This window comes from Phaenicophaeus curvirostris, chromosome Z, assembly GCF_032191515.1.
Source record: "Phaenicophaeus curvirostris isolate KB17595 chromosome Z, BPBGC_Pcur_1.0, whole genome shotgun sequence".
NCBI lineage: Eukaryota > Metazoa > Chordata > Aves > Cuculiformes > Cuculidae > Phaenicophaeus > Phaenicophaeus curvirostris.
The window spans coordinates 66859912-66885877 of record NC_091431.1 but is presented as its reverse complement, the minus strand read 5'-3'; the positions used below and the strand labels follow the sequence as shown (position 1 = coordinate 66885877).

Sequence of the window (25966 nt, the reverse complement as noted above, 5' to 3'; positions counted from 1 at the left end):
GTGATTGCATTTCAGATGACACTTACGTTCCTTGAAAACTCCACACTGGTTCCTAAAGCAGACAGGTGGAGAGATCTGTTATTTCTAAACATGAGTCCGGCAGCTCATTTGTCTGGCAGCAGCTCTCTGGTCCCCCCAGGCCATCTCCTGCCGGGGCCTGGTGCAGACACTGATGTAATTAGCACTGAAATAAAATGAGGTTAGAAAACACCTAGTTTAGTTTAGGTTGTTGATGGTAAAAGTCTGACATGAACAAAAAGGCTAGCTGGGATGAGAGACCTGCTTTGGAAATAAAAAGAATGCTGGAAGTAGATTTGCAGGCCTGGACTCCTACAGTTAGGGTGCAGGAAATCTGGAGATGTTGGTCAGTTTATTGCAAGGACAGAGGGCAAAGAAACAGAGAGGGGTGGAATTCAGTCCCTGTTTGGGAATTTGCTCTAAACCCATCTCAAATTTATGCTGAAAGTAGAAAAAAAATGTGAAACATGTGAAGGCAGGAATCACACCTGAAATTTCTTGGGCTTATTTTCCATTAAGCAAATGGTGTCAGCAGTTGTGTTGTACAGGGGCAATGCTGCAGACTTCCACGTCTGGCTCACTCCAAGAATTTAGATGCTTTCTTTTACTGAATTCATGAGTTGTTGGCTCTGTAAAAAAGCCAGAGATACCCAAAAGATGTGTCCCCCAGATGGCTGGATCCCAGGCTGTGGGCCACAGCTGCCCCATGCAACAGCTGTAATGACACGGTCAAGATGGGCTTGATCAGCCTGGAGAAGGAACGCAGCAGGAGCCTGCCAGTGCCAGAGGTCATCAAGAAGTCAGAGCCAAGCTCATTCCGGCAGTGCAACAAGGTGCAATGAGATACAGCAGCAGAAATTAGTTTAAATAAGAGGTTTGGACTGGATATAAGGGAAAACTTTCACTGTGAAGGCGATCATGTAATGGAACAGCTTGCCCAGAGAGGCTGTTCCATTTCTGTCCATGGAAGTTTTCAGGACCAGATTGGGTAGAGCCCTGATCAACCACATCTGTCCTCAGAGCTGACCCCACTTTGTGGAAGGTCATCTAAGGGAATTCTAGGGGTGTCTTCCAACCTGATTTACCTTCTAACCCTGTGGCTCTATGATAAAGTGTCCTTGTGTGAGGAAGATTCGAAGGTTTTTACAATAGTCTTGGGAGCATGCACTAAGTACAAGTCCATTTGCTCTCATGCATTGTGGTTTGTGTCCTTCATGATTAATGCAGCAAGAGCAAGGTAATGTAGCCGTCTTTAGTAAGTATTGATAGCCTCAAGATAAATGCCATCCAAGTGTGCACTCCTTAGACATATGTTCTGAGGCTTTTCCCCATTATTGAAGCTGTTGACCTTTCAAGATACAAAATACTTGGAACAACCCAAACCTTCAGGAAATTATCTTATGCTTTGTGCTTCTCAGGAAGTGAATGTACCCTTCTGTGCTTATATAAACACATTTTACTGAACAAGTCTTTTGTATAAGAAGTCTTCAAGACCAGTTTCCTGTTCTATCTTGTCTACAGGATAAGATACCAAAGATATGCCTGTTATCTTGATACTTATCCTTTCCCAGCTAGGAGATAAATGCTTGTTTTGCACTGGCATGTGTTTGTAGAGCAATTTGCAGAGACTTGCTGCCCACTTAGCATTGACTGGCAGTGAAAGCCAATCTCTGTCTTTAAAGGCGTGAATGGTTTTGCAGATAAGAGGCTTGCTAAACCCTCCAGGTTTGCAAATATTTCCCTGGGTGTTTTGGACTGAGTGCCCCCTGTCTTAGTAGAGCACAAAGCAGGGATACCAGCAGAACTCTTGGCATCTGCTGATGCTTTTTCCCCAGAGGAGTCAGGACTGTGAACCCCTCACAGCTACAAATGTCCCTATTGCACCTGAGTTTTAACTCCTACCCTTCTGCAGTAGCCCATGGTGTTTGTCCATGCATGCCTGGGGCCACTGCTAGCTTTGGAGTGCTGGCATAAGGCATCTCCTGGCTCTCTGCACCGTGGCCAGGGCAGTTGCTGGGGTATGAAAACACTAAATGAGTCCAGAAAGACCTTTGAGTAGGCAGGGGCTTTCTTAAAATGGCTTTGAAATTGCATTCACAGCCTAAGTGGTTGTTTTCCAGTAAAACTGTTCATTTTGTTGTGCCACAAAGCCTAAAAGGCTCGCTCTTATTCCCGGTTGACTCTTTGAGATTGATGTGGACTGCTGGGCAGACTTAGGTCTGCTTTAAAACAAGGGCTGGTGGCATGTCAAAACTCAGTGAGGTAGATGGGTCACGGGAATTAATGGTACCTCCGCTTTGTGCCATTCAGGCTGTCCTTGCTTCTCCTCCCCCAGCCACCACACTCTGTGCACTGGCATTTCTCTCCCCTAGCAGCTTCTTTTAGGGAATAAAGCTGGCCTGGAATGCTTTGGTTTGTCCCTGCAGCATCTGAAACCTCGACTCTGTCCTGCTGCAGCTCCGATCCCATCGTAGGGTGCTCTGTTGGGCTCCAAGCCTGAAGATGTGCATCAGGCACCTCAGGACACTACTGCTCACTTGCATCCTGTAGTTACTGAGTCACTTTATCAGCACAGAGGCTGGTTTGAAGTCAAACTGATAAATTTAAACCCCTTTCATCAGTGGCTTTGCAGGGATTGTTTCATACACAGGTGCTCACAGGCCATTTTTTCATTACTAGAGCTATTACTTTTTCAGGTTATGACACACAGTATTTCTATGAAACCCACCTGCTCAGATTAATGAGTTGATTCAGCCACATAGGAACCAGGTTTGCCTTTTTCTGTTTGTATGGAGGATAGGAGTGAAATAATGACTTGGGCAGCATCTCCAAAGATTTCGTTGATTCAGCTTTGCATGAAGACCTACTGGGGGCATAGAACCCGCTAGATGTATCTGAGGGAATCTAGAAAGCTGCTCCTGGGTGCCTTTCTGCTCTTCCTTATTGGCAGTGCCAAAGAATGGCCCTTCACTTAGGTTTCAGTTTGCAATTGGGGGCAATTGGCATTAGGGCCACTGAAAGCCTCCGGCTCTCTGCCCCATACTGCTGTACAGAGACAGCAGCTCCTGAACCTTGATGCTTATTGCTTGGCATTTTATAAAGACCTGAAATCTGTGCTGGTTTGTCTTAAATGCCAGTTTCCAGACTGTGATAGGTCAATGCCTGCCCTGGTGACAAAGAACAGTGACTGATTCTCCATACAGACCTAATGCTGCACTTGTGCTACTGTGTGCCTTTGCCTATGCCCCAGCCTCTAACACCAGCTCTCCACCACAGGGCATAGCCAGGACCCTGCCAACATGTGAAGAGATGGTGCTGTGTCTACAAGGGTATAGTTTCAGCCTGACACTAGGGGCTGGGCTGTGGGTCACAGCAGGGAGAGTGCAGGGGGACTGCCACAACTTGGATATATTTACATGGCACAGACTTGGGCGATATAGCTCAGGGCACATAAAGGACCAATAGAGATGGTCTTCCAGTTTTTCACCAGGTGGATGGGATGGGGTGGGATGGGATGGGATGGGATGGGATGGCAGAGTAGGGAAGTGGCAGAGGACTGGAGGAAATACTTTGCCTTGTATTCAGGAGCATGACAGCACAGGAGAGAGGGCAGCCTAAGTATGCTGTCCAGAAAGATTCTGGGACAATCATTAACTGGTCTGTTTTCAAGTACTGGTAGTTCAAGGAACAGACAGTCTAGTAAGGCTTTAGTAAGGTTATATCCCATAAAACATCTAATATTGTTCTGGAGAGTAGCAGTCCTTGTAGATCATAGAAAGGAGGTGTAATGTGTGCTTATCAATTGACCTGGAAGTGTTCAAGGCCCGGTTGGATGGGGCCTTGAGCAGCCTGGTCTAAAGGGAGGTGTCCCTGTCCATGGAATGGCGGGTGGAACTAGGTGATCCTTAAGATCCCTTCCAACCCCAACCATTCTATGATTCTGTGACTTCAGGAATGCTGTTGGCACAAGCCCATGTGTAAAATACAAGGCAAGTGAGAAGCAACAATTTGCAGTCAGTGAGAGGAAGCTCAATAAAGATGCAAACCAAATGTGCAATATGAAATGAGCACTGATTGGGGAAGCAACAGGGCTGCAAGGAAGTTTGGAGCTGAGGACTTGGCTCACTGCCATGTGCTTGCTAATGTTGAGTGGAACCCTGGGAGATGCAGGAGAGGGTTACCCCACGAGCACAACCAGGGCTTTGGCTGGACTTCAGATGCTGGTCTCTAAGGAGGAGTAATCTCTGCTGCAGCAGAAGGGATTGCAGCATAGTGCGGAGGTACAGGCTGCTATCATCATCCTAGCTATGAGTTCAGCACAGGTTAGTTTCTCTGTTTGACTTTCACCTTTCAGAAGTGATTTGGAAAGTAACATTAAATTTAGTACAAAAGTGAAGGTCAGAAGGAGGCTTTGTGATTCATTCCAAAACTTGCTATTAATGTTAAAGAGAGGAGAAGGGGGAAAAGAGTTACAGGCAACATCAGAGAACTGTATTGCACAAAACTGAAGTGCAACCAGCTTAGGGGTAGAGTTGTATTTGTGCTATTTAACACTGGATAACAGCACTCAAAAGTGTGGAGGACCAAGAACCACTTAATGGATGAGGGAAAGGCTGTGGATATAGTGTACCTAAAGGCAAAGCCTTTGATACACTTTCTCACAGAATTCTGCTTGAGAAACTGGCTGCCACTGGCCTGGACAAACTGGGTTAAAAACTGGTTGGATGGCTGAGCCCAAAGAGTGTTGGTAAATGGAGTTAAATCCAGTTGGAGCCTGGTCACGAGTGGTGTCCCCAGGGCTCAATGTTGGGTCCGGTTCTGTTCAATGTCTAAATGATCTGGACAAAGGGATTAAGTGTTTCCTCAGTAAGTTTGTGGACAGTAAGCTGGTAGGAAGTGTTGGCCTGCTTGAGGATGGGGAGGCTTTGTGAAGGGATCTGGACAGCCTGGATTGATGGATTGTGACCAACGGTGTGAGGTTAAACAAGGCCAAGTGCTGAGTACTGCACTTGGGACACAAGAACCCTGTGCAGCACTACAGCCTTGGGGAAGAGTGGCTGGAAAGCTTCCTGGCAGAGAAGGACCTTGGGGGTGTTGGCTGACAGCTGACTGTACATGAGCCAGCAGTGTGCCCAGATGGCCAAGAAGACCAACACCATCTTGGCTTGTATCAGAAACAGTGTGACCAGCAGGACCAGGGAAGTGGTTGTGCACCTGTACTCAGCACTGGTGAGGCTGCGCCTTGAATCCTGTGTTCAGCTTTGGGCCCCCTCAGACACTGAGGTCCTGTAGCGTGTCCAGAGAAGGGCAACAAAGCCGCTGAAGGGGCTGGAGAACAAGTCTTACGAGCAGTGGCTGAGGGAACTGGAGTTGTTTTGCTTGAAGAAAAGAGGGCTGATGTGGGGACCTTATCACTGTCTACGACTCCTTGAAAGTAGGCTGTAGCAGGGTGAGTTTTGGTATTATCTGCCAAGTGACGGTTGATAGGACGAGCGGAAATAGCCTCAAGTTGTGGCAGTGGAGGTTCAGATTGGACATCAGGAAAAATTTCTTCACCATAAGTGTTATCAGACACTGGAACATCTGCCCAAGGAGGTGGTGGAGTCACCATCCCTGGAGCTATTTAAAAGATGGATAGGTGAAGTGCTCAGGGATATGGTTTAGCTGTAGACAAGATGCAGTTGGACTCTGATCTCAAAGGTCTTTTCCAGACAAGTAATTTTATGCTTCTAAGACGTGAAGGATATTATCCTAATCATTGAGACTCTTGAAGGAGAGCCAGGCTGGCAGAAGTGGTGCCTGGCAGAGAAGTTAGCTGGGATGTACAAGCATTTTCTTGTAAAACAATCTAACGGGGTTTTCAAAAGAGGTCAAATGGTCCTTATCCCATCTGAGTGAACAGTAGCTCTCCTGAATGCTGATTTCTTACTGACTTGTGGGAATGGAATGAAACCAGCTGAGGCTGATGCTGTTTTCTTACCATGTCAGATTGGGAGTGACCCAGTTCTTACTAAAAGAGGAAAAGCTGAGAGGTGCAGCTCCCACAGTTAAGCCAGGCAACACAGACATTCTCTTGCCCACTGTGTCACACATCTTCGGGCAGTGGGCTGGGGATGCCACAGGGCAGAGGGATGTGCTTAGCCCTCTCCTGTTCTCCTGGACATGCAGCCACCTTCTGACTGCAAAGCTCACCTGGCTTGGCCCAAAAAGAAGCTTTCACAGATGCCTGCTCATCTTCCTGAGCTCAAAGGTGCCTCTAAAGATATTTGTCACAGAGATGGGGTCCACCTTTTCACAGGTAGTGTGAAAGATCTGTGGAACCCCATGAATTTTAGTGTTTCCCTTTTGCTTGTATCGATAGCCGAGGACCAGCATGCCTGCGTTGTCATCACAGAAGCAGGGAAGCAACAAGGTTTACTGAGTTGGGTCTGCTTTCATCCTGCCAAGCCCCTGACCTCTCTGGGTGTCAGAGGGACTGAGTATTGTCTTAAAATCCTTATTTGTACTTGAAAATGTCCTCCTAGAGAAATGTGTTCTGTATGCAATTGGCATATAAAAATCATGCATAGGAAGAATTCCACTTCATGGCGGCTTGGATTTAATGCAAGCTGGGACTACCCTACCTGCCCAGTACCTTTAGGATGCTTCAGCAGCTGATTTGGTGCTAGACAGGGGCTGGAGATGGCCTGCCCACTTGTTAAATATATTACCTGAGAGTTTGAAACAAGTCATCTGTGGAGTTTGCAAATAAATGAGGTATCATGATTCAGCCAAGAAAATGAGGGGAATCTATCACAAGGACAGTGAAAGCCAAGCAGTGAAAGAGATGTCAACTGGTAAAGGGCAGCATGATATTAAATTATCCCTCACCTTTTGCTCTTGCACTGATTTTATTCTTTGTTGCCAAGTTACCAGGTACATCTGCCTTGTTCTTACACACATATATATTTCCCCCCAGCCTTGCTTCTGGTTGCTGTCAGACTGTTTTTGAGCATGCTAACATAGCCCAGACTGCTGGCAGGGAATGGAGGCTTGTAAGCCTGGAAGAAAAAGACAGTGAAGGCAGCAGCCACTGTAGACCCTGTTGTGTCTTCAGGGCACACAGTAAAGGCAGGGTAGGTCAAAGTAGCTCTTCAGTACCCTTCTTCATGGTCCATAAAAGTAAAGTACTTTGTTCTGCTGGCAGAGAAGTCGGTTGCTTTTGGGTGGTGCTGTTTGGAGGGTCCAACTATCCCTCAGATCCCCTAGAATTTCCCTCCCTGAGCTTGCCAGGATGCTGTGCTGCAGGGCTGGGGCAAGGGGACAGCAGAGTATAAAGACAGAGGTATTCAAGTCACCTTGGAGCTGTGAAGCAGACAAGAGCCTGGGCTGAATTTAAGGCTGTAAGTGCAATTCATAGAGCAAGTGGAGAGAAATGAGATGTTAAAAACTCTGAATGTGATTTGATGCTGGAGCTGCAGTAATAGTCTTAGACGTGCACTGTGGCATGCTTACAGAGTAGGTCTGCAAAGCCTCAGTAGGGAGCCACTGGATTTTGGGAGGTGGAATATATTTGCATGATTCATAGATAGAGGAGCTGTTGGTCAGGATGCAACTGAACTGGATTTCTTGTCTGCCTGTTTGGGAGTCGGGCATCAAAGCAGCTCATTTATGTCAAATGTTTTCTGTAACTGTAACACAGCAGAGTTAGATCCATTATTGCCTATACATCAAGCATGGAGGCTGTGTTGTTACTCTGATGGTAATTTAAAAATGTTCTTATTCAATGAAAAGCTTCAGACAGAGACTGCAGGATTCACCTGATCCCACCACAGAGAAAACTGGGCATCTGCTTATATTCAGTGCTCCTTTACACGAGCTACTGATGTACCAGTTACTGCCCTTCCATCAGAGAGAAGTTTGATCATTTGCCAGGTATATCCACCATCAGACTCTCCAGTGCTTTGGAGTAAGTCTAGGTTTATTTTGATGGTAGTTGGTGCTGGCTCATAAACCCCCATGATGCAAAGAACTGCTTAACTCAGCAGCTTGGGCTTCATTTGGAGGGTGGAATGTGCCCTCCCTTGGGCACACAGGTTTACAGGGACCATAAATGAAGTAGCTATTGGAGTCATTGGTTACTGCCTCAAGTTTTATTCTTCCTGGAGACCAGCAGCTAAGCTGGCGGAAGCAGAGGAGTATACTTGCACTTTCCTTTTTCAGACACTTTCAGATTTCTTTTACCGCTCTCTCTGTCCTTCCCCAGATTTCTTGTTCTTGGAGTCTGATATATGTCCCTCTAAGGAAGAGGCCACATTGTTCCTAAGGACTCTGTGACAAAAGAACAGAAATGCCATTTTGCATTATCTGAATTATAATAGGAATTAAGGTGTCTGCCATGGTCAGCATGTCTTTCTGTGTTGCTGAAGATAAAAGTCTGGGTGATGCTGCAGTACTGAGTGAGGAATCAGGTGCCATATGGGTGGAAGCAGGCCTGCCCTGTGAGCTGCAGGAGCCCAGAATGACGTAGCATGTTGTATGTCAGTGAAAATCTAAGTATGCTTGTCCACCACATGTGGAAAATTATACAAATATCATCCCTCATAAAACATAGCAATTTGCAGCAGCTGCCTGACAATGCATGTGTGGAAACTCTCATCTGGGCACTCTTCTGGCCACTGAGTGCCTGTCCTGAGAAAAATAATGCTCTCTGGAGGTGCTGGCTCTACAGGGAGAGGGTTTGAATGTAGCTCTGGCCATCCTGGCTCCCCATGAGTCTGATACTCAAATCACATGTGGAGCTGGAGGGCATTCCTGTGGGTCCTGGTTGCTCTTCACTGGGTCGTATACTAAGAGAAGGCTTATCTTGCCTGAGAGGCTGTCTTTGCGTGTAAGCAGTGATCTATAGTCTAGAGGGACAGGGGTCATGAGAGCAGTGGGTTGGAGAACAGCTGTGCACTTTTGGTGAATCTCTCAGGTGGGACATCTAGATGGACCCTACTCCATAATCCTTAATCCCAGTACCTGAGACAGCAAGGTAGCTCATGGGACTTAGAAACTTGAGAAGAAAGGCAGCTCTGCTGCTCTACAGCAGTGTTAGGCTGCCTCAAGTGTTGTGGGAAGCCTGTGCTGTTTAGCTTACTCCCAAAGCACCCATAACAGTGTTGGTCTGACCCCATTTGCCTGTCTCCTGACAGTGCCTGTAAGCCTCTAAATCAAAGCCCCTGAAGTCCTTCCTAATGCCCAAGGCCCACCCCTTCATCTGGAGTGTCTGACAGCTGATATGAGGGTGGTGTTTCCAGTTGAAGAATTTAAATAGTTTGTTCTTTTCCATGATTCCCTTGGCAAAGGAAAACAAGCCCGTTTGTTTAGAAGCTCATAAAAGAGGAGCTTTATAGTAGGAACATTCATAAACTTGTTTGCTTTTGACCTTCTCCATTGCTGATGGTTTAGAGTTCTTGTCCCAGGCATTGTACTTGTCTGGGCTTTCAGTGGCATTTTTCTTTAAAAATCAGTGAGCAATTTGCATTGCTCAGCACTCTGACACTGACTTTCAGACATGCCATCTTTTCTCCTGTGCAATGCTGGGTAGAGTGGGCAGATGTGATACACTGACAGCCTCGTAGAACAGCAGCGCAGACCTGGATGCTGGAAAGAAACCTGGCCATTAATTCCATGTTTGTTTCTTTGTTTGTTTGTTTTTCTAGGTTAATTAATGCTACTCAAGCAATGGGCATTTCCCAGGCTCTTAGGTTACTAAGCATTGAGCTTCTGCTGTTGCAGGGAAGGGCAACATGTCCTTAAATTAATAAAAATATATTCTGTGATGGCAAGCCATTAAACCTTAGGTCATGGGGGTCTGAAAGAGAGTTTGTTTCCTTTCAGAGAAGGTAAAATAGCAGACTTAAAGTACAGGCTAGGTCGGACACCTTTACTGATAGCCTAGAGGTAGGAAATTTGGATTACCTTGGCTGGACTGTGTGACCTTAAGTGGCAGGTCTAGGCTCAGAATTTAACGCTGGTATCTGATATTTTTAGCAGATAAAAACTGAAACCTCTCTCCACCTTTGCTTCTGCTGACTGAGGAAGTGCTCTCCAAACTGCAGATCCTCATCTGTGGCTGAAGCTTTCAACTACCTCCTTGAGTTATACACTGTCATGAGTTTCTTCAAAATATATCTGAGAACCCTGTCTACTTTCTGGCCTCTTCCCCACTGGAAACATCTTGTCTAACTTCAGTCTGGAGGGAGTCTTCCTCATCTTGTTTTTTGCATCTGTAAGACCTTTGTATGTTCTCCTGCCCAGACCAAGGACATCACAAATTGCTGGGTATTGCGTTCTACAAAGAGACAGTGGCGCGTGAGACTGCCTGTGCTTGCAGATTGCCCAGCTGTTTGCTGTACACCGATGCAGATATAATTCACCAACTCATTTGTGTGTGATGGGAAAGTACGTGCACTGATTTGATACAAAACCTTCCATACTCTTTGGAATAAGCTGTTAGAAGGTAACACTGTCAGATATAAGATAATTCCTAGATTCAAATTGTGAGCATGGCACAATGTTGAAATAGTATGTCTCATCTATCTCCTAAGTGCTAGTAAACAAGACACAGCTGGCAAGAGAGGTACAAGTAGTTCAGTCCTAATTTCCCCTGCATTCCCACTGTACTTGTTAACATAAAATATTCCCTTCCTTAGTTTTTCTGAAGAGCAAAAAAGGAAGACAAACACAAAGCTAAAAGTCTCCACGGTGGATTTAAGGTGGGAGTCCAGCATGTTTGCTGGAGACTGCTCGCTTCAGCACGTCATGTTTTATTAGCCTATGCAGGGTGTAACGATGTTGGGAGCTAATTGCAATTATTGAGAGATAATGTTAAGTTAACGCATTCTTTTGAGTAACTACCACTGTTCCCTCTGGAGTCATGATGAAACATGCATTATCATGCAGTCAGTGATGTGGCAGGTCTGTGTCACTGCTGTATCAGTGCCATAGGTCCATGCCAGTGGGAATCCTGCCTAAGTGGGGCCTCAGGTCTGTCTCCCTCCAACCTCACCTTTCCCATTTGGCTAGTCTTTGCCTGTCACTTGTCCAGGTGCTGCGGGAAAAGGATGTGTGTGCAGGCATAGCATCCGAATCAGCTGGACTGGAGTGGGCCGCCAGCACCAAGCTGTCCTGTGCTGTGCCTTTGCCTGTGCTTCCCTGGCTTTACCCCACGGCACACCCTTAATCATACCATCCATGTTCCCATCACTTGCCTATTAATAACTTAGTCTGAGTCTTCAGTGTTATTACTAAGCTGTAGGCATTGGGAAGTTCTGCAATAAGGGGCAATAGGTATTTCTGACAGCACTCCTGGCTTTTTGCATCAATCTGTGTTAGACTCTGATCTAACACCTGCTTGTCTCCTTACTTGCAGCACTGAGAGGGTAAATTAGGACCTGCGGGGTTAGCAGTGCTGGCTCTGAGCCTTCTCCAGTCCAAATCAGCTGGAGACTTGCCAAGAGTCTTGGAAAGAGCTTGAACCCACAGCAGGAAACTGGTCCTCACTCCATGAGTCCGTACAGTTCCTAAAAAGCAGCAGACAGCTTCTACACACTGGTTACTTATAGGCTCTGACTGCAGATAGTAATTGTGTGCTGAGGCTGCCATTTGTGAGACCCTTTCTTTCTGATTTCTCCAGCCATTGTTCTGCTGCTGAGGGATGTGCTTGCCTGATTAATTGCTCTTGTGTTCTTTACCTTTTTTTCCCCAGGCACACGTGTTTGATCTGAGCATTAATAAGTATGAAGCTCTCTGCACCCAGCAAGTGGTGACCAAGAAGAAAAATAAATTAACCCATATCCAGTTTAACCCTGTCTACCCTGTTATCATCGTTGGAGATGAACAAGGCCATGTTATCTCCTTGAAGCTCTCTCCCAATCTGCGCAAGATGCCCAAGGTAAGGATGACATGCATTCCTCTAATGGAGTTACCAAAACACAACAGGTCTCTTTGTGCCATATCACTGTACTCTTTCACAATGATGTTGGCAAAGATGCTCTCTCTTGAGATTACCCCAAGCCTTTGGGTTAGATGTCTGGAATGATGCCTCTGTTCTTGTATAAGTCAGAAGGCTCAGTTTGCTCCTGGGCAGGAGTGAGGAGTGGTGGGAAGGGGTTTTGCTGTCTGTGATCACTTTCTCACCATGGTCCAAATGAGCTCAGAAGGTCTGCAGAGGTTTATTTGTTTCCCAAAGCTGGCATCCTTTCTGAGCTTTGGGTTGTATTTGCAAACATTGAAACCAAGTAAAGGAGATTCCAGCTCCTTCCTGAATTTTCTCACAGGGCTCATTCTGCCTGTCTTTTTGCATCTCTGGACCATCAGATCCTGTCCTCTGACAACTGTGTCATCTCTCCTGTAAATTGAGCAAGCACTGTCTTTAATTTGTGAGGAGGCTCAGGATCCTTGTCTTAAGTGACAGCAGATGATGTGTGTGCCTCAGCAAAGCCTCTCTTCCCACGCAGCCATGAGGGCCAATCATGATGGATGTTGACCTCTCCCACATGGATCCTTTACTGGACTTTCATTTTGGGCTTTGTCTAGCCATAAACTGAATGGCTGTAAATGCAGTGTCCTTTCTGAGTCCATGAAATCCTGATATCCAGTTGTCTTTTGTTTAGTGGAGCTTTTATAACTTCAGGCTTTTTAGAGCAGATCCAAGAAGGCAACCTCTCAAGATGATAATCTTTTGTTTATATACCCCCAAAAGGTTTTATATGCTTTTCTAACCCACTGTATTAGGAAGGGTCTTGGCCAGGAACTAATCACCCTGATGTCACTCCAGAGACTTCTGAGTGATTTTTAAGAAGTTCCTTCAGCCAAACACCACTGGAAATGTCAATTTTCCCTGTGATGAGAGGGCATTGAAAACACAGAAGCGTGGCAGTCTGTTTGGGGCTGGGTGTGGGAGCTGTGGAGGAGAATGTCTCCTATGCGTCACACTTACTTCTATTTCCATCAAAACTATAGCCTGAGACCATCCAAGCTCTCAGGGCTGGCATCAGCTTGGCTCAGGATTAGTTTCCTTGTTGCTTTGAGTCCTTCCTGGGTGTGGGCATGCACCATGTCTGCCATGGACCCTGGCTGCACAAGAGTTCAGCAGCAGAGATGGATTGCACATACACAAACATGGGCGCCCTCTTCCACACCCCAGCTGTGGGATGAACAGCACCCAGCAGTACTGTACTGTGGGTCAGAATGAATTCAGATCTCTCCTTCCACTCCTGGTGGCCAGCAGCAGCAGCCCTCCATGCAGGTATGAATGTCGTCATTTCCCTTTGCCAACTTTTTTCAGAGGCAAATTGCATGTTGTTGACAAAGCAGTTTAAACTGTGAGTTCAGGAATGGCTTAATCGCTTATTGCAGACCTTGAACCAATAGGTACCATATCCCAGGCAACATATAAGTGGGATGGAAATGAACTCTGCTGCTCTGATGTTATTAAGCTATCTGTCTTCTGTGTGCTTGGTTAGGTTTGAAGGGATACTAAACACTGAACTAAATGTTTCCTGCACAGGCGGAGGAGGAGGGATATTCAGGCATGGCTGGCGATGTGTGCAGGTCCTGTGGCTACAGCCAGCTCTTCTCTGAAAGGGACAAAAATTTAAAACAGTGACATGCAGTGCAATAGCAAAGGTGAAGATCTGGCCAAGCCAGCTCTGCTGCCTTTCTGCGCTGCAAGAGACAAGTGAGCTGGGTCGCTAAGCCCAGTTTTTGTGGCTGATGTGGCATTTGCTGCTCCAAATGCTGGTGTCCAGGAGCCTATGTTGAGGAGATTTACCTGCTGTGAGAGGGTGTTTTAATGGAGGGAAGTCAAGCCCTGGAAAAACAGGCAGTGAAATCTGCTGTGTCCTCCTGCCCACCTCCTTGCTGTGCCAGAACCAGCCTTTGTGTCCTTAAGTAAGAGCAAGCTCCAACCGCGTTTGCAAGAGTGTCATCTCTCTGTGGGGAGTCAGATGTACTCCAAGAGTATTGATCTTGGCTCCACTGAAGAGCAAGTCAGCATCCTCTTTAAACCCTTACCCTATGCAGCTAGCTTTCCTCTGTAAAATTACTTCACTCATTTCTCTTCTGGGAGTCACCAGAGCTGAGTCAACAGTTGCAGAATGTCCATAGATTTTTCTGAGTGGATAGGGTCCAAAACTATGCAAAGGCATTCTGGCATCCCAGCTGTCTCTTTGTAGATAGAGCAATCTGTCTGTTCCTAGTTTAGTACCTGGGTGCTCCAGTCTGTTCTCTCCAGCACCTGATCCACAGAAAGCCCAGTGGGGAAAACCGCCCTACACTCAGAAGTAGAAGTTGTGGCCACTGCTTCCAGAGGTTGGGGCCTTCACACCAGCCCTAACATCTGTGAGCTCAAGCTGCCTGGTCTTGTTTCCATCAGCTCCTTTGGAGATGCGAAGGTGTGTTTTTCTGAGGTCTGGCAGAATTCAGGGTGCCAACAGTACAGGGAGGGCAGCCAGGGGTTCATCCAGGTCCCACTGACCCTGTATTTCACACCGGTGTCACAGGGATTTGCCTGTGAAGCTTCTCCACCATCTTCCCACACAGCTGGGACAGCTGCTTTTGACAGGCGTGACTAGCACACTGATCACCCTTTTTGTGAGAGAGGTCTTAATAGCCACATCATTCCAAACCCTCTTTCTCCCCTAAAAATAGATGTGGTGCTGCCTGCTTCGTGTTCTGTGGATTCCTTGGCTGTCACTGGGCTTCCAAGATAGGGAACACCAAGAGAGACTGAGCTATCCTCATCCCAGTGGGATTTCAGCTATTCTGATCTTATTCTGGTTTGCCTTATTAGTTAAAGCTGGTGCAGTGGATAAATGGAAATAAAGAGCATAAGGACTATTGGGTTCTCACAGACTTGGTTCATTTCTCTCTCCATGTCCTTGAGTGAGGAGGGGAGATTCAAGAGCTCTTTAAATAATTCACAGGGTTGATCTGCAGCTTAATTAATTCATGTTTGTGAAACACTTAGGGATTGTTAAGAAATGTTATTTAATACCTCAAGTGTTACTGTCAGCAGTGCTGGCACAGTCTCATTTAAGAACACTTGGCAGAACTAATGTGCCAAGGGGGGAACTTCTTGAAAGCACTGAGGAGATGTTTTCAGCTGTGACTTTCACCAAGTGTGGTGGATTGACCTTGGCTGGACACCAGGTGCCCACCAAGCTGCTCTATCACTCCCATTCTCAGCAGCCTGGGGAAGAACATGCATCTGGTCACAAGTGGTGTCCGCCAGGGCTTAGCGCTGGGTCCAGTTTTGTTCAATGACCTGGACAAGGAGCTTGAATGTACCCTTAATTAGTTTGTGGATGACATTAAGCTGGCAGGAAGTGTTGATCTGTTTGAGGGTAGGGAGGCTCTGCAAAGGGATCTGAACAGGCTGAATTGATTGGGCTGAGACCAATGGGATGAGGTTTAACAAGGTGGAGTGCCGAGTCCTGCACTTGGGAAAAAACAACCCCGTGCAGTGCTACAGCCTTGGGGAAGAGTGTCTGGAAAGCTTCCTGGCAGAGAAGGACCTGGGGGTGTTGGTTGACAGCGGCTGAACATGAGCCAGCAGTGTGCCCAGGTGACCAAGAAGAACAACACCATCTTGGCTTGTATCAGAAACGGTGTGACCAGCAGGTCCAGGGAAGTGATTGTGCCCCTGCACTTGGCATTGGTGAGACTGCACCTTGAATCCTGTGTTCAGCTTTGGGCCCCTCACTACAAGAAGGACATTCTGGTCCTGTAGTGAGTCCAGAGAAGGGCAACAAAGCTGCTGAAGGAGCTGGAGAACAAGTCTTACAAGGAGTGGCTGAAGGAACTAGGGTTGTTTACTGGGGTTATTTAGCATGGAGAAGAAGAGGCTGAGGGGGGGCCTTATCACTGTCTACAACTCCCTGAAAAGGGGTTGTAGAGAAGTGGGTATTGATCTTCTTTGCCCAAGTGACAGGTGATAGGAGGAGAGGGAATGGCCTCAGGCTGTGCCAGGAGAGGTTTGAGTTGGACGTTAGTAAAAACTTCTTTACTGAAAGGGTCATTGGGCGCTGGAACAGCTGCTCAGGGAGGTGGTTGAGTCCCCATCCCTGGACATATTTAAAAGATGAGTAGATGAGGTGCTTAGGGATATGATTCAGTAGTGGACAGGTACGGTTGGACTTCATGATTTGAAAGGTCTTTTCCAACCTAAGGGTTCTATGATTCTATGAACTCATGGGTCGAGATAAAGGCAGTTTAATAAAACAGAAGCAAAGGAAAACAAAAGATTTATTCTCTACTTCCCATCAGCAGTCAAAGTTCAGCTGCTTCTTAGGAAGCAGGGCTTCAGTACACATAGTAGTTGCTTTAGAAGACAAATATCATAATGACAAATGTCCCCCTCCTGCTCTCCCTTCTCTTAGCTTCTGTTGCTGAGCAGATGTCCTATGGTATGGGATATCCATTTGGTCAGCTTGGGTCAGCTGTCCTGGCTATGCTCCCTCCCAGGATCTTGCCCACCTTCCGGCCTGTGTGTGGGTAGGGAATGGTGGACAGACAGCCGTGATGCTGAGCAAGCTGCTCACCAGCAGCCGAAACACTGATGTGTTAACATCTTTTTAGCTACCGGTACAAAGCACAGTACCATGAAGGCTGCTTTGGGGAAAATTAGCTCAATTTCAGCCAGACCCAAAACAGCAAGATAGACATTAAAAGCTTCAAAAAATGCCTAAAACTCCCTTGAGTTTTTGCCTCCAAAATCATTTAGTGGCACAAGGAGGGGAAAGTGTATTTGTTATTGAGAGGAAGCTGAATATGGTCTCTGTGACCTCTCAGACACTTGTTTAGGGCACATATGTGTGCCCAGAGGGTATGCAAGTTCCTGTGCTCATGCCAAGCACAGCAGGCATCCTTGTGCCTTTGCCTTGGTGATTTGAGTCCTGGAGCCCTCCGTAGCCCCACAGGTTGAAGTCTGTGGGGAAGGACAGAGACATCCTCCTGCCCCAAGGCAGTGAGCTGTATTTATTTCTGTGAAGTGTGAATGTGGTAGAGGTTTTCTGTGCCTGATGCTGTTGTCTCCCGATTGTGTGAGTCCTCTGGGAACACACTACCCAGCTGCTAAGGAGCCTGGGGTGAACAGAGGTTGATTGTGGGAGCAAAGTCAGCTGAACCCAAACCTTGTGGGAAGAGCAACTGCAGTGAGTGGAGCTTGCTGACCTTGGGTTTGCCATCAAACTTATCACCAGCACAGTTCTGCATTGCCGTACACCCATCTCCCTGAGCATCCAACCCTGCTTGAGCAGGACGCACATGCTAACAGATATTGGTTCTGTGAAAGGAGACCTGGTGAAACTAGTTTGGGTCCCTCTGCCAGAGCTCAGAGGTGGGGCAGAGATACCTGTAGCATCTCTACAAGTTTTAAGATTTTGAGGTGCAATGGTAGGAGGAAGTGGCTCTCTGCTCTTAAAACTGCATTTGGACTCCAAGTGCTCCTTAAATATTGCAGCAGTTGTCGCGCAGGAATTGTTTAGCTAGTAAAGTATTGTTCCTAATTTGTAACGACCTTGGTGGCTGAGTTCACCCAAGGGAAACATTGCTGTAGGAAGAAACAGTTTGGGGCAGAGCTGTTTAATTAGTAAACCATTCGGGTTTCATTTGAGGGTTGGAAGAAATTAAAGCATTTTGTCATCACAGTCAGAAGAATGTAGCTGCTTGTAGGCTTTAGTTTGTTTTTAAAAAACTGCTAGAATAGCCCAGCACAACCAAAAGAAAGCAGGAGATGGTCAAAAAAGTGTGAAGAGTATTTGGAAATATTGGAAGACCACAGAAGAATGGGAGAAGAAAAGAAAGCAGGTCAGAGAAACGTTACAAGACAGCATTTGCTGGGGCTAAGGCAAATTTTTTGGCCAGTCTCCAGGCCAACAGGCAAGGAAACAGCCCACTTCTTGCCCTGATGCTTGTCTTGGGTATTTATCTTGAATTATCTAGGATGATTACCTCAGTCTCTGTTACTGCTACACTGATTTCTTCATGTGCAAGTTGTCTCTTTCTCTGCCCCTTGGGGACAAAGAAATTACTTCTCAAGGAGTAAGTCCTCTATGACAGGGACTAGCTGGGCACAGGTAGGGTGAGAAGAAGAACATGGCTGCTTGCTCATTTCTGCTCACAGCAGCCAGGCTGTGCATAGATCAGGGGCTGCAGGCACAAACCTGTGAGTCCAACACTAGCTGCTGGTGAGCACCTTGTGGTGTGGGGGACAAGCAAGAGGCACAGGGTGGCTTCAAACCTTCCTATCAATGTGCACATGCTGAGCAGCTGCTCAGCTCTCCCTGTGTCTTTCCATACCAGCCAGCATCACCTCTGGACTCCCTGAGCCCTCCCTGCCTCTTTGTAGTCCTGATGATTTTGCCATTGGGCAGATCCAGCCCAAGCTGCTCTGCCATTGAGTTTTGCTGCCTGAAGCACTTTGGCTCTTTGACTGTAGCTTGTGGCAGGGTTTAGGAGAGATCAGTCAGTATTTTGGGGATTGTGATGAACTGTGGAGGGGAGTTGGGGTTTTCATGAGGTGAAGGATGGAAAGGGATCTGGGGAAGAGTGATAGAAGTATGCAAAGTTTTAGGGAAACGGTAGGAGAGTGGCTGAAATCTGTTCTTCAGCCTATCACCCTCCCTGGCACTGCCTTCTCTGGTGACTTTTGGGGTCTGATGTTGCTCTTCCCTAATTCTCTCCAGCAGTTCCCACTGCACACAGTGGTTCTCAGTGAGGGTCCCTCATTTTGTCCCTATACCCAGCCCTGGTGGGATGCAGCTCAGATCCCAGAGCTGGTACTGAGCTAGGACAGTGTGAATGGATGGTGGTATGCTTGCTCCTGAACCTCACTGCTTTGTAGCTTTGTGTTGCTGTGACTTAAGAGTGGCAGGGAGCAACTCAAAAGAGTTGAGGACCAGGAGATTATTTCTGTCCTTAGTGTTTTCCTGCAGTTGTCGTGAGAGTTGTTCCAGTAGCTGTGAGGGGTGAACTGATTGGCACGGGAAGGCAGACCTAACTCCCTCCTATCCCAGGACATACAGTTCATCTGCACGTGAGCCTGTCTGTGTTTAGAGAAGGAAGCTACAGATTAGCTGTGTTCTCTGAGATCACCTCAGTCCTGGAATGGTGAGTAGTTTAGCACTGAGAGAAGCACATTTTGTCCCCAAACTTCCGATTTCAACAGCTTTCATGTGATATCATTCTGTCTGAGAGAAAAGCACTTGCCTCTCTTCTCTAACTGGCTCAAGTCCTGCTCTTCTAATGGTGTAATTCCTAGAGCCTCAGTTTTCATGCAAATTGTGCTCTGTTGTTGAGATTCCCACAGTCTTTTCTGCGCTGCTCAAGCTGTGGCCAATTTCCTCGTGTCTCTTCAGGGCTGGTTAATTGTGCAGTGACCCAAAAACACAGAGCACAGGCAGTGCTGGAGGAATTTGGCTTTAGCGCTGTTGTGCCTTGCCTACACCAGGACTGCCTCTTCCAGATGCAGCTTGGCCCGTGATAAGGAGGGACTCACAAATAAGCCTGGAGATTTGCTATGCAGATCTGTGACTCATGAATATAAATCAGCACCTACTGAAGGGAATACAAATGTGCACTGACAAAAGCCTGCTCCTTCCCCACCACGCTTTCCTGCCCTGCCACTGTGCTGGGAAACCCGTTATCAAGAAGACCTTCACAGTCTCCCAGGATCCTTTCTTTGTCCACAGTCCCGTGTTGGGGTATCTTCCAATCTAGCATAGCTTGAGATAAGACGAAGGGACTGTTTAGTCCTGGAAAGCTGTTTCTTGTGTAAAGAGATGGTCCATGTGCCAGCAAACTCCAGTCCTTTCTGGGCAGAACTGAAGCTTTTAGGTATTTATCTGGAGACCATGGACATATCCACCATGCACAAGTGAATTGCTCTGTGGCACAAACCCAAATGTCCATGAATGTCACACCACGGGTATGGTGACTTCTGGATTCCAGACCTTAGACACTAGCACTGCTTGGAGGACTAACCCATACAAGCTGCCAGGAGATCTAAAGGACTTGAATCCTATAATTAAATCCGTTTTCTTAATTTTCAGAGTTAACTTTTGTGTTGTGTCAGACTACGTAAAGGGTGAAGGGAACTCTATGTAACTGCAGGATTGCTGAACCCCAGGGTTGAAGAACTGGAGTGTTTCTTCTTTTCCCTGTTCCTGGCCATGTCTTCAACCTCATTTTTGTTGTATAATATCACTTTCTGTGCCCCCTCTGCTTAACAGTTTGTGCAGAGACAGCATCATTATGTTTACAAGTTATTTTAAGCTACAGTCAGTTCTCAGTGGTCAGAGTGAGGTGTGTTTGCTACGTTAAATGGAAACACAGCAACTGGAGCAAGAAAAGGTCCCATTTTAAGAAAATTCAATAGTACTTATAAATTATTTCTAAAGTTCAAGTCTCGTCCTGTGAGGTGCTGCATGCTGTCGGGGGGACACTGACAAAGCCAGGAGGACTGGCTTTGACTTTCTAGTTTCCTCTTTGAAGATTTATGTAATAAAATGGATTGCCTGTGTTTGAAAGTGATGCAAAGGCCACTCTGTTTTGCAGTACTTGAGTTTTGGAGAAAAATGCTGGGGAAATTTGGGTTTGTGATCAATAACAGTCAAGTCACTGAGCTAAGTGGCTCTCTCTAAACATAATTCTATGTGTGTCCTTTGGACTTGCTGTCCTCTGGATAGTTAAGAGTAACTGAAATCTGAATTTGGCCAAGTAAAACAAGTATTTGGCCAAGTATTTCTTTATACTGGCACAGTTATGTTGCTACAAGAACTGTTTTGTCTGCAGGTTTTGTGTCCTCTTCCTTGTCAAAATGTTGTGTCTGTAGTCTGGTGCCCACCATCCCAGAGCACCTCAAGCCCCAGCAGCCTGGATCTTGCTCCTCTGCAGACTGAGGAGCCCATTGCTGCTTGTCCTGGGAAATTCTTAATGCATGAAAAGGAGCCCTGCTTCATGGCTTAAAAGGACTTGCATTTTTGTTAGATCTGTGTGTGCCTGCTCAGCTTGCACGGCTCCTCTTTGAGCCAGAGCCTCTGCCTTCTCCACTACCTTGTCAGGAAGCCGTGGCAGCAGAGGGGTGGGCACAGCATAAAGTTATGGTGAGAGAGGCACTGCCCAGCCTCTCGGGCCACTTGGTTCACCTCTCCTCCCTGTTTCTTTCTTTGGCTGTTCTCTGTGGATTCATTTCTATGCACGATTTAAATCCCTTCCAGCAAACTTGGGGATCCTGAGAAACCACCAGTTCTTTGCCTGAATAACAGCCCCAGTACAAAGACAGAGGGATCTCATGGAGGAACAAGCTGTTTTTAAAGCATGCCTTTGGCAGAGCCAGCAAGGGAGAATTTCTGGGAAACTCTCACTCTCCCAGCAATAGCTGGGTGTTAAAGCAGGTCTGCCAGCCGGCAGCCTCTCCTGCTGAGGCTGTTTGGAGCTCAGCCCCCTGCCATAGCTGATTACGGCTGTCTGCTGATAGAGGCAACATGGATGCTTATCCTCCAGGTCATCTGAGGGCGAGCTGATTTTTTTTTTTTGCCAGAGAGCCCCAAGCAGCTGTCAGGAGTGCAGCTATTCCTGAGCACTGCCTCTGCCACAGGGGTGTGGAGGAGGAAAGCTTGTTAGCTCAGAACCTGAGCCATAGGGTGTGTTTGAAGGGCAAGGCAATGGCTTGTCACGAGGACATGGTACAAAGCAGTGGCTGGTTCCTAGGGGACTCACCCCTCATCCTAGACCTGGTTTCTGCATCTTCTTGGATAACATGAAATTCCTCTCTGTGTTCAAGTGAGGTGAGAAAACCCATCTCTGTGGCATCCACAGCCACCAAGTAAGAAGTGTCCATAGACACCATGGATGTGCTCCTACAGCCTCTCTTCTTTGTGTCCTTCTTGTTGAGTGATTTATGGACATGTCCAATATCACCCCTCATGAGAGAAGCTGGTGCTGGGGTGCACTAATGGACAATGTGAACTTAGCAGGCCCAGTGCCTGGCAGGCTCTCCTGCCTCTCTGCCTTGTCCATCACAGGAAGGCAGTTGAATATCGCAGGTATCGTGCCCAAAATTTTAAGCTGGGTGTGGCAGATCCCTACAGAACTGATGAAAATTAGGAAGTGGAAAGGGATGCTCAACCACAACCAGCAGACTCAGCCGTGATGTGCATCTGTTTTGACTCCAGCCCAGCAATTCCATCCTGGGCCTGTGTGGCCCCTTGGCTGTCTGTTGTGGCAAACAGAAGGGCAAGAAGAAGATGAGAGTGCAGGTGCAGGGCAGAGGGAAGAGGTGACAACAGCATGAGTGAAAGGATGAGGTGCTGGATCATGCCACAAGCAGGGAGGAGCATCCACCCCATATGTGTCCTGGTCAGCAAAGCTTGCAGTACCCTGGGATGCAGGTGAGCAGTTTCCTGTTGGCTCTGCACCTCTGTAGGTATTGGTTTGGCCTTCCTTTGTGCTGCTGTTCATGCAGTTTAAGTGGAAGAGTTTAACTCATGGTGGTGCAGTGTCCTGAGCACCTGAGAACTCACTCAGCAGAGATGATAAATGGGACACCAGACCTCATTTACAAGGCCTATCCTAGTCGTGTTTTTGTATTCCCCACTTAACCCAGCAATCCTCTAGAGCTTGGAGGAAGCAGACTTTCACTCTTCCTCAAGCTCTTAATTTTTTCCTTGCTTGTGATATTACGTACATTGTCCCTGGGCATTGTGGAGGCACCCTGTGGCAGCATCCATTGTTGCAGAGCCCAGTGGCATTTGCTGTAGTGACAAAGGCAGGAAATTTGGCATGACCTGGAGTAGGAAGAGATGCAGCTACAAGGGCCAGAGGAACAGCTTGAGATCTGGCACATCCCTGTAACTCCTCCTGAGTCGCTGCCAAAGCCTGACACAGCCTTCCCCAAACAGCCGGCCTGGGCTGAAAAGGCCCGAGGCTGCCAGCAGAGATGCAGAGGGCAGCTCCCTGCCTGGGAGATTGTGTCTGTGCTGTTGTAAAACACATCCCAAATGCATTTCTCTGTAAAAAGCCCTTAACTTGCAGACTTTGCCTGTGTGGTTCCTGACACTGTGCATCCATACAGACCTCTATGACCCTGCATGCCCTGACTGAAACCATCACACTGCTCCCAGCCTTTGCCAAGCCTCTCACCCACTTGTGCTTGTGCCACCCACCAGCCTTTTCTGAAACAAAAGGAAGGGAGACACCTGTGCTGACAGGCAGGACAAATAAATGACCCTTGCTCAAATTAATTTGATGGGCTCAATGGGGAATTGTTTAAATGAGAGAAGGGAAGGAATTGGCGATGAATAAAATGTCTCACTGCTCACGGTGATGGAACTGACGCAAAAGGATTATTTTTATCCCGTGAAGAAAAGGAAGAGAAGAGCCCTGCAAAGCAGAGAAGAGGGGCTGCCTTACAGTCCCGCAGGCTGCAGTGGTGGCTGCAGTCAAAGCAGGTCTGAGATTCTCCTGGAGGGAAGCTGTTATGCTGCAATGTATTCTTTCTTTCTGCAAGATAGAATGGTGTGTGCCAACTATGTGATGCTGTCTTCCAGCAAACATCTCCTGCTCTGCCCTACTCCCACACCCTGCCAGGGCACTGCCTGTGATCCCACTGCTCCCAGTCCAGAGGGTGTCTAAGCTTCTCAACCCTGATGGGGTCCTGGTCAGTATAGAGACCTGCCCTGCCTGGATATTTTTGTGTTTCTCACCTCCAGTCCGTTAGGTTGGAATCTTCTCAATATCCCCCAGACTGTGTCCCTGGATCTGTTCCCTTGCTGCATGGTGTCCCATGGATGCAACTCTCCCATTTTCCTCCCTAGCACAGAAGGATCCTTTCATGTGCCTGGCTATGATGCTCCCATTACTTCGCTGTGGGAATGCTGACTCTTCCACAGCAGCACAGGAGTGCCAGTTGCCACCCCTCTAACCCCAGCACTGTTGCAGAATACTCCTTCCTCCAGACATGTATTTGTGCAGGGAATTGTCCCTGCTCACACTTAATATCTTGTATTTGTTCCTGTCAAATTGTGTACAGGTTTTCCAGGCCACATCTCCGGTCCAGAAAAGTAATTTCACATTCCAGTCCTGCCTTCCTGGACACCTGCAGCTTTCCCATCTGTCCCACTGTCCAAGCACTAACAGAAATGCTGACCAGATCCCTTCCAGACCGTGAAGCAGAGCGTATTGCACACAAACCAAGTCTCTGTGTTGTCGGCTCAGAGTCCACCTATTCACCTGGGTTTTACTCACTTCAGATAGAGAACTTTCACCTCACTTAAGGATCAGAACATTGAAGTAGGCAATGACAAAGTCTTCCTGAGGTCAGGATTAATGAGTTCTGCATCTTTGCTGTTGACAAGGTCTATTGTCTTGTTGCAAAAAGAAATCAGATTAGTTCAATGTAACTTCTTTGGTACAAATCCATGTTAGCTGTGATTCATCTCCTTGCGCACACTTACAGGTTGTTGGCTTGTTCCACTCGTCTTCTGAAGAGTGAAGTTAAATCAAAGGGTGTGTGATTCTCCTTTTTTTTTTTACGATAGCTACTACCTTTACTTGTTTCAGTTTTCTGATCCCTGTCATCCTCTGAAATTCCCCAAGATAAATGCTTCAGATTAAGGCTGTTAGGTTGCGGCAATGTGCCTTCCCAAGGGGCTGGGGCTGTTGTAGCCAGGAGGGTCTAAAATACCATAAAAAGCCAAAGCATATGGGCACACGTAACACTCAAGGCAAACAAATATACCTAGGAAGAAAAGAAAAATGCATATGCCCTAAAGCTTATCTTTTATTCTCCTGGTACATATTATTTGAGCTAATAGAAGCCATTGTGCCTGACTGTGCTCTTTGGGTACACACTAACATGTGCCATTCTCAGCCAGAGCAGACATCTCTTCACTTGGTTTCTGGTATCAGATGTGATGTGCAGAGGACTGGGGATTGCAGGAAAGGGGAAAGGTGCCTTCCCGGCAGCATTGAGGGAGGATGGATGTGGGCACTGTTCCATCTCTGCTTTCTTATTTGTTTGCGTCCTCTGAGTTTTGGATGATTGTATTGACTTGCTGTCAAGAGTCGGGCTATACCTTGTCTCTGCTCCTCCCTGCGAGCGAGTAAGCCCTGGGTTAGTAAAAGGCTTGGGTGGACGTGGCTGAAAGGTGTTACAGAAGTGCCATGCATTGTGCAATGTGGCTGAGGGAATTAGAGGAAACTTAAACACTGCAATTGAGCTCTTTTCCCTGTTTCAGAAACAATTGCTTGTCTATCAATGTGAGACCTCCTAAACACCACCACACTCCCTGTGCACTTACTGCTCGCTCATTTGCCTTGTTTGGCAAATGCTGTTTGACTCAGACCTGTCATAAACCTGTTGCAAGATATTATTTGTAGTCTGAAAGAACTATGGCCTTTAAGGGTTCCTCCCAGCCCAAACTATTCCATGGTTCTACTATTCCATGGTCTTTAAAGGTAACTGTAGGCAGGGGTCTCTGCCTGCTAGAGAAGAGTCTAGCAAAGTGCAAGGTCCAGCAAGGTACTTTGTGACCCAGCTCCTGTTGATAGAGCTGTCAGTGTCATGTATGAGTGTTGCTGCTTAGTAAATAGAGCTGACAGCAAGACTGTCTCAGAGGCCAACCAAGATGACTTGGTGCCACAGTGTTGTTTTAGCAATGCCCATCAGAGCACAGCCAGAGGCGAAGTGGCATGGGATGAATATAGAATCATAGAATAACCAGGTTGGAAAAGACCCACTGGATCGTCGAGTCCAACCATTCCTATCAAACACTAAACCATGACCCTTAGCACCTCCTCCACCCATGTCTTAAACACCTCCAGGGAAGGTGACTCAACCACCTCCCTGGGCAGCCTGTGCCAGTGCCCAATGACCCTTTCTGTGAAAAAATTTTTCCTAATGTCCAGCCTAAATCTC

General features: G+C 47.1%; 1 protein-coding gene across 1 annotated transcript in view; it reads left to right on the top strand.

The window, feature by feature from the left end:
• Nucleotides 1-25966, top strand: part of LOC138733584 (dynein axonemal intermediate chain 1-like) — an 82483-nt gene that overhangs the window by 39170 nt on the left and 17347 nt on the right. Inside the window, exon 7 of the mRNA XM_069880947.1 lies at nucleotides 11753-11938. Coding sequence (XP_069737048.1) covers nucleotides 11753-11938 — 186 coding nt within the window. The remainder of the gene's footprint in view (nucleotides 1-11752; nucleotides 11939-25966) is intronic.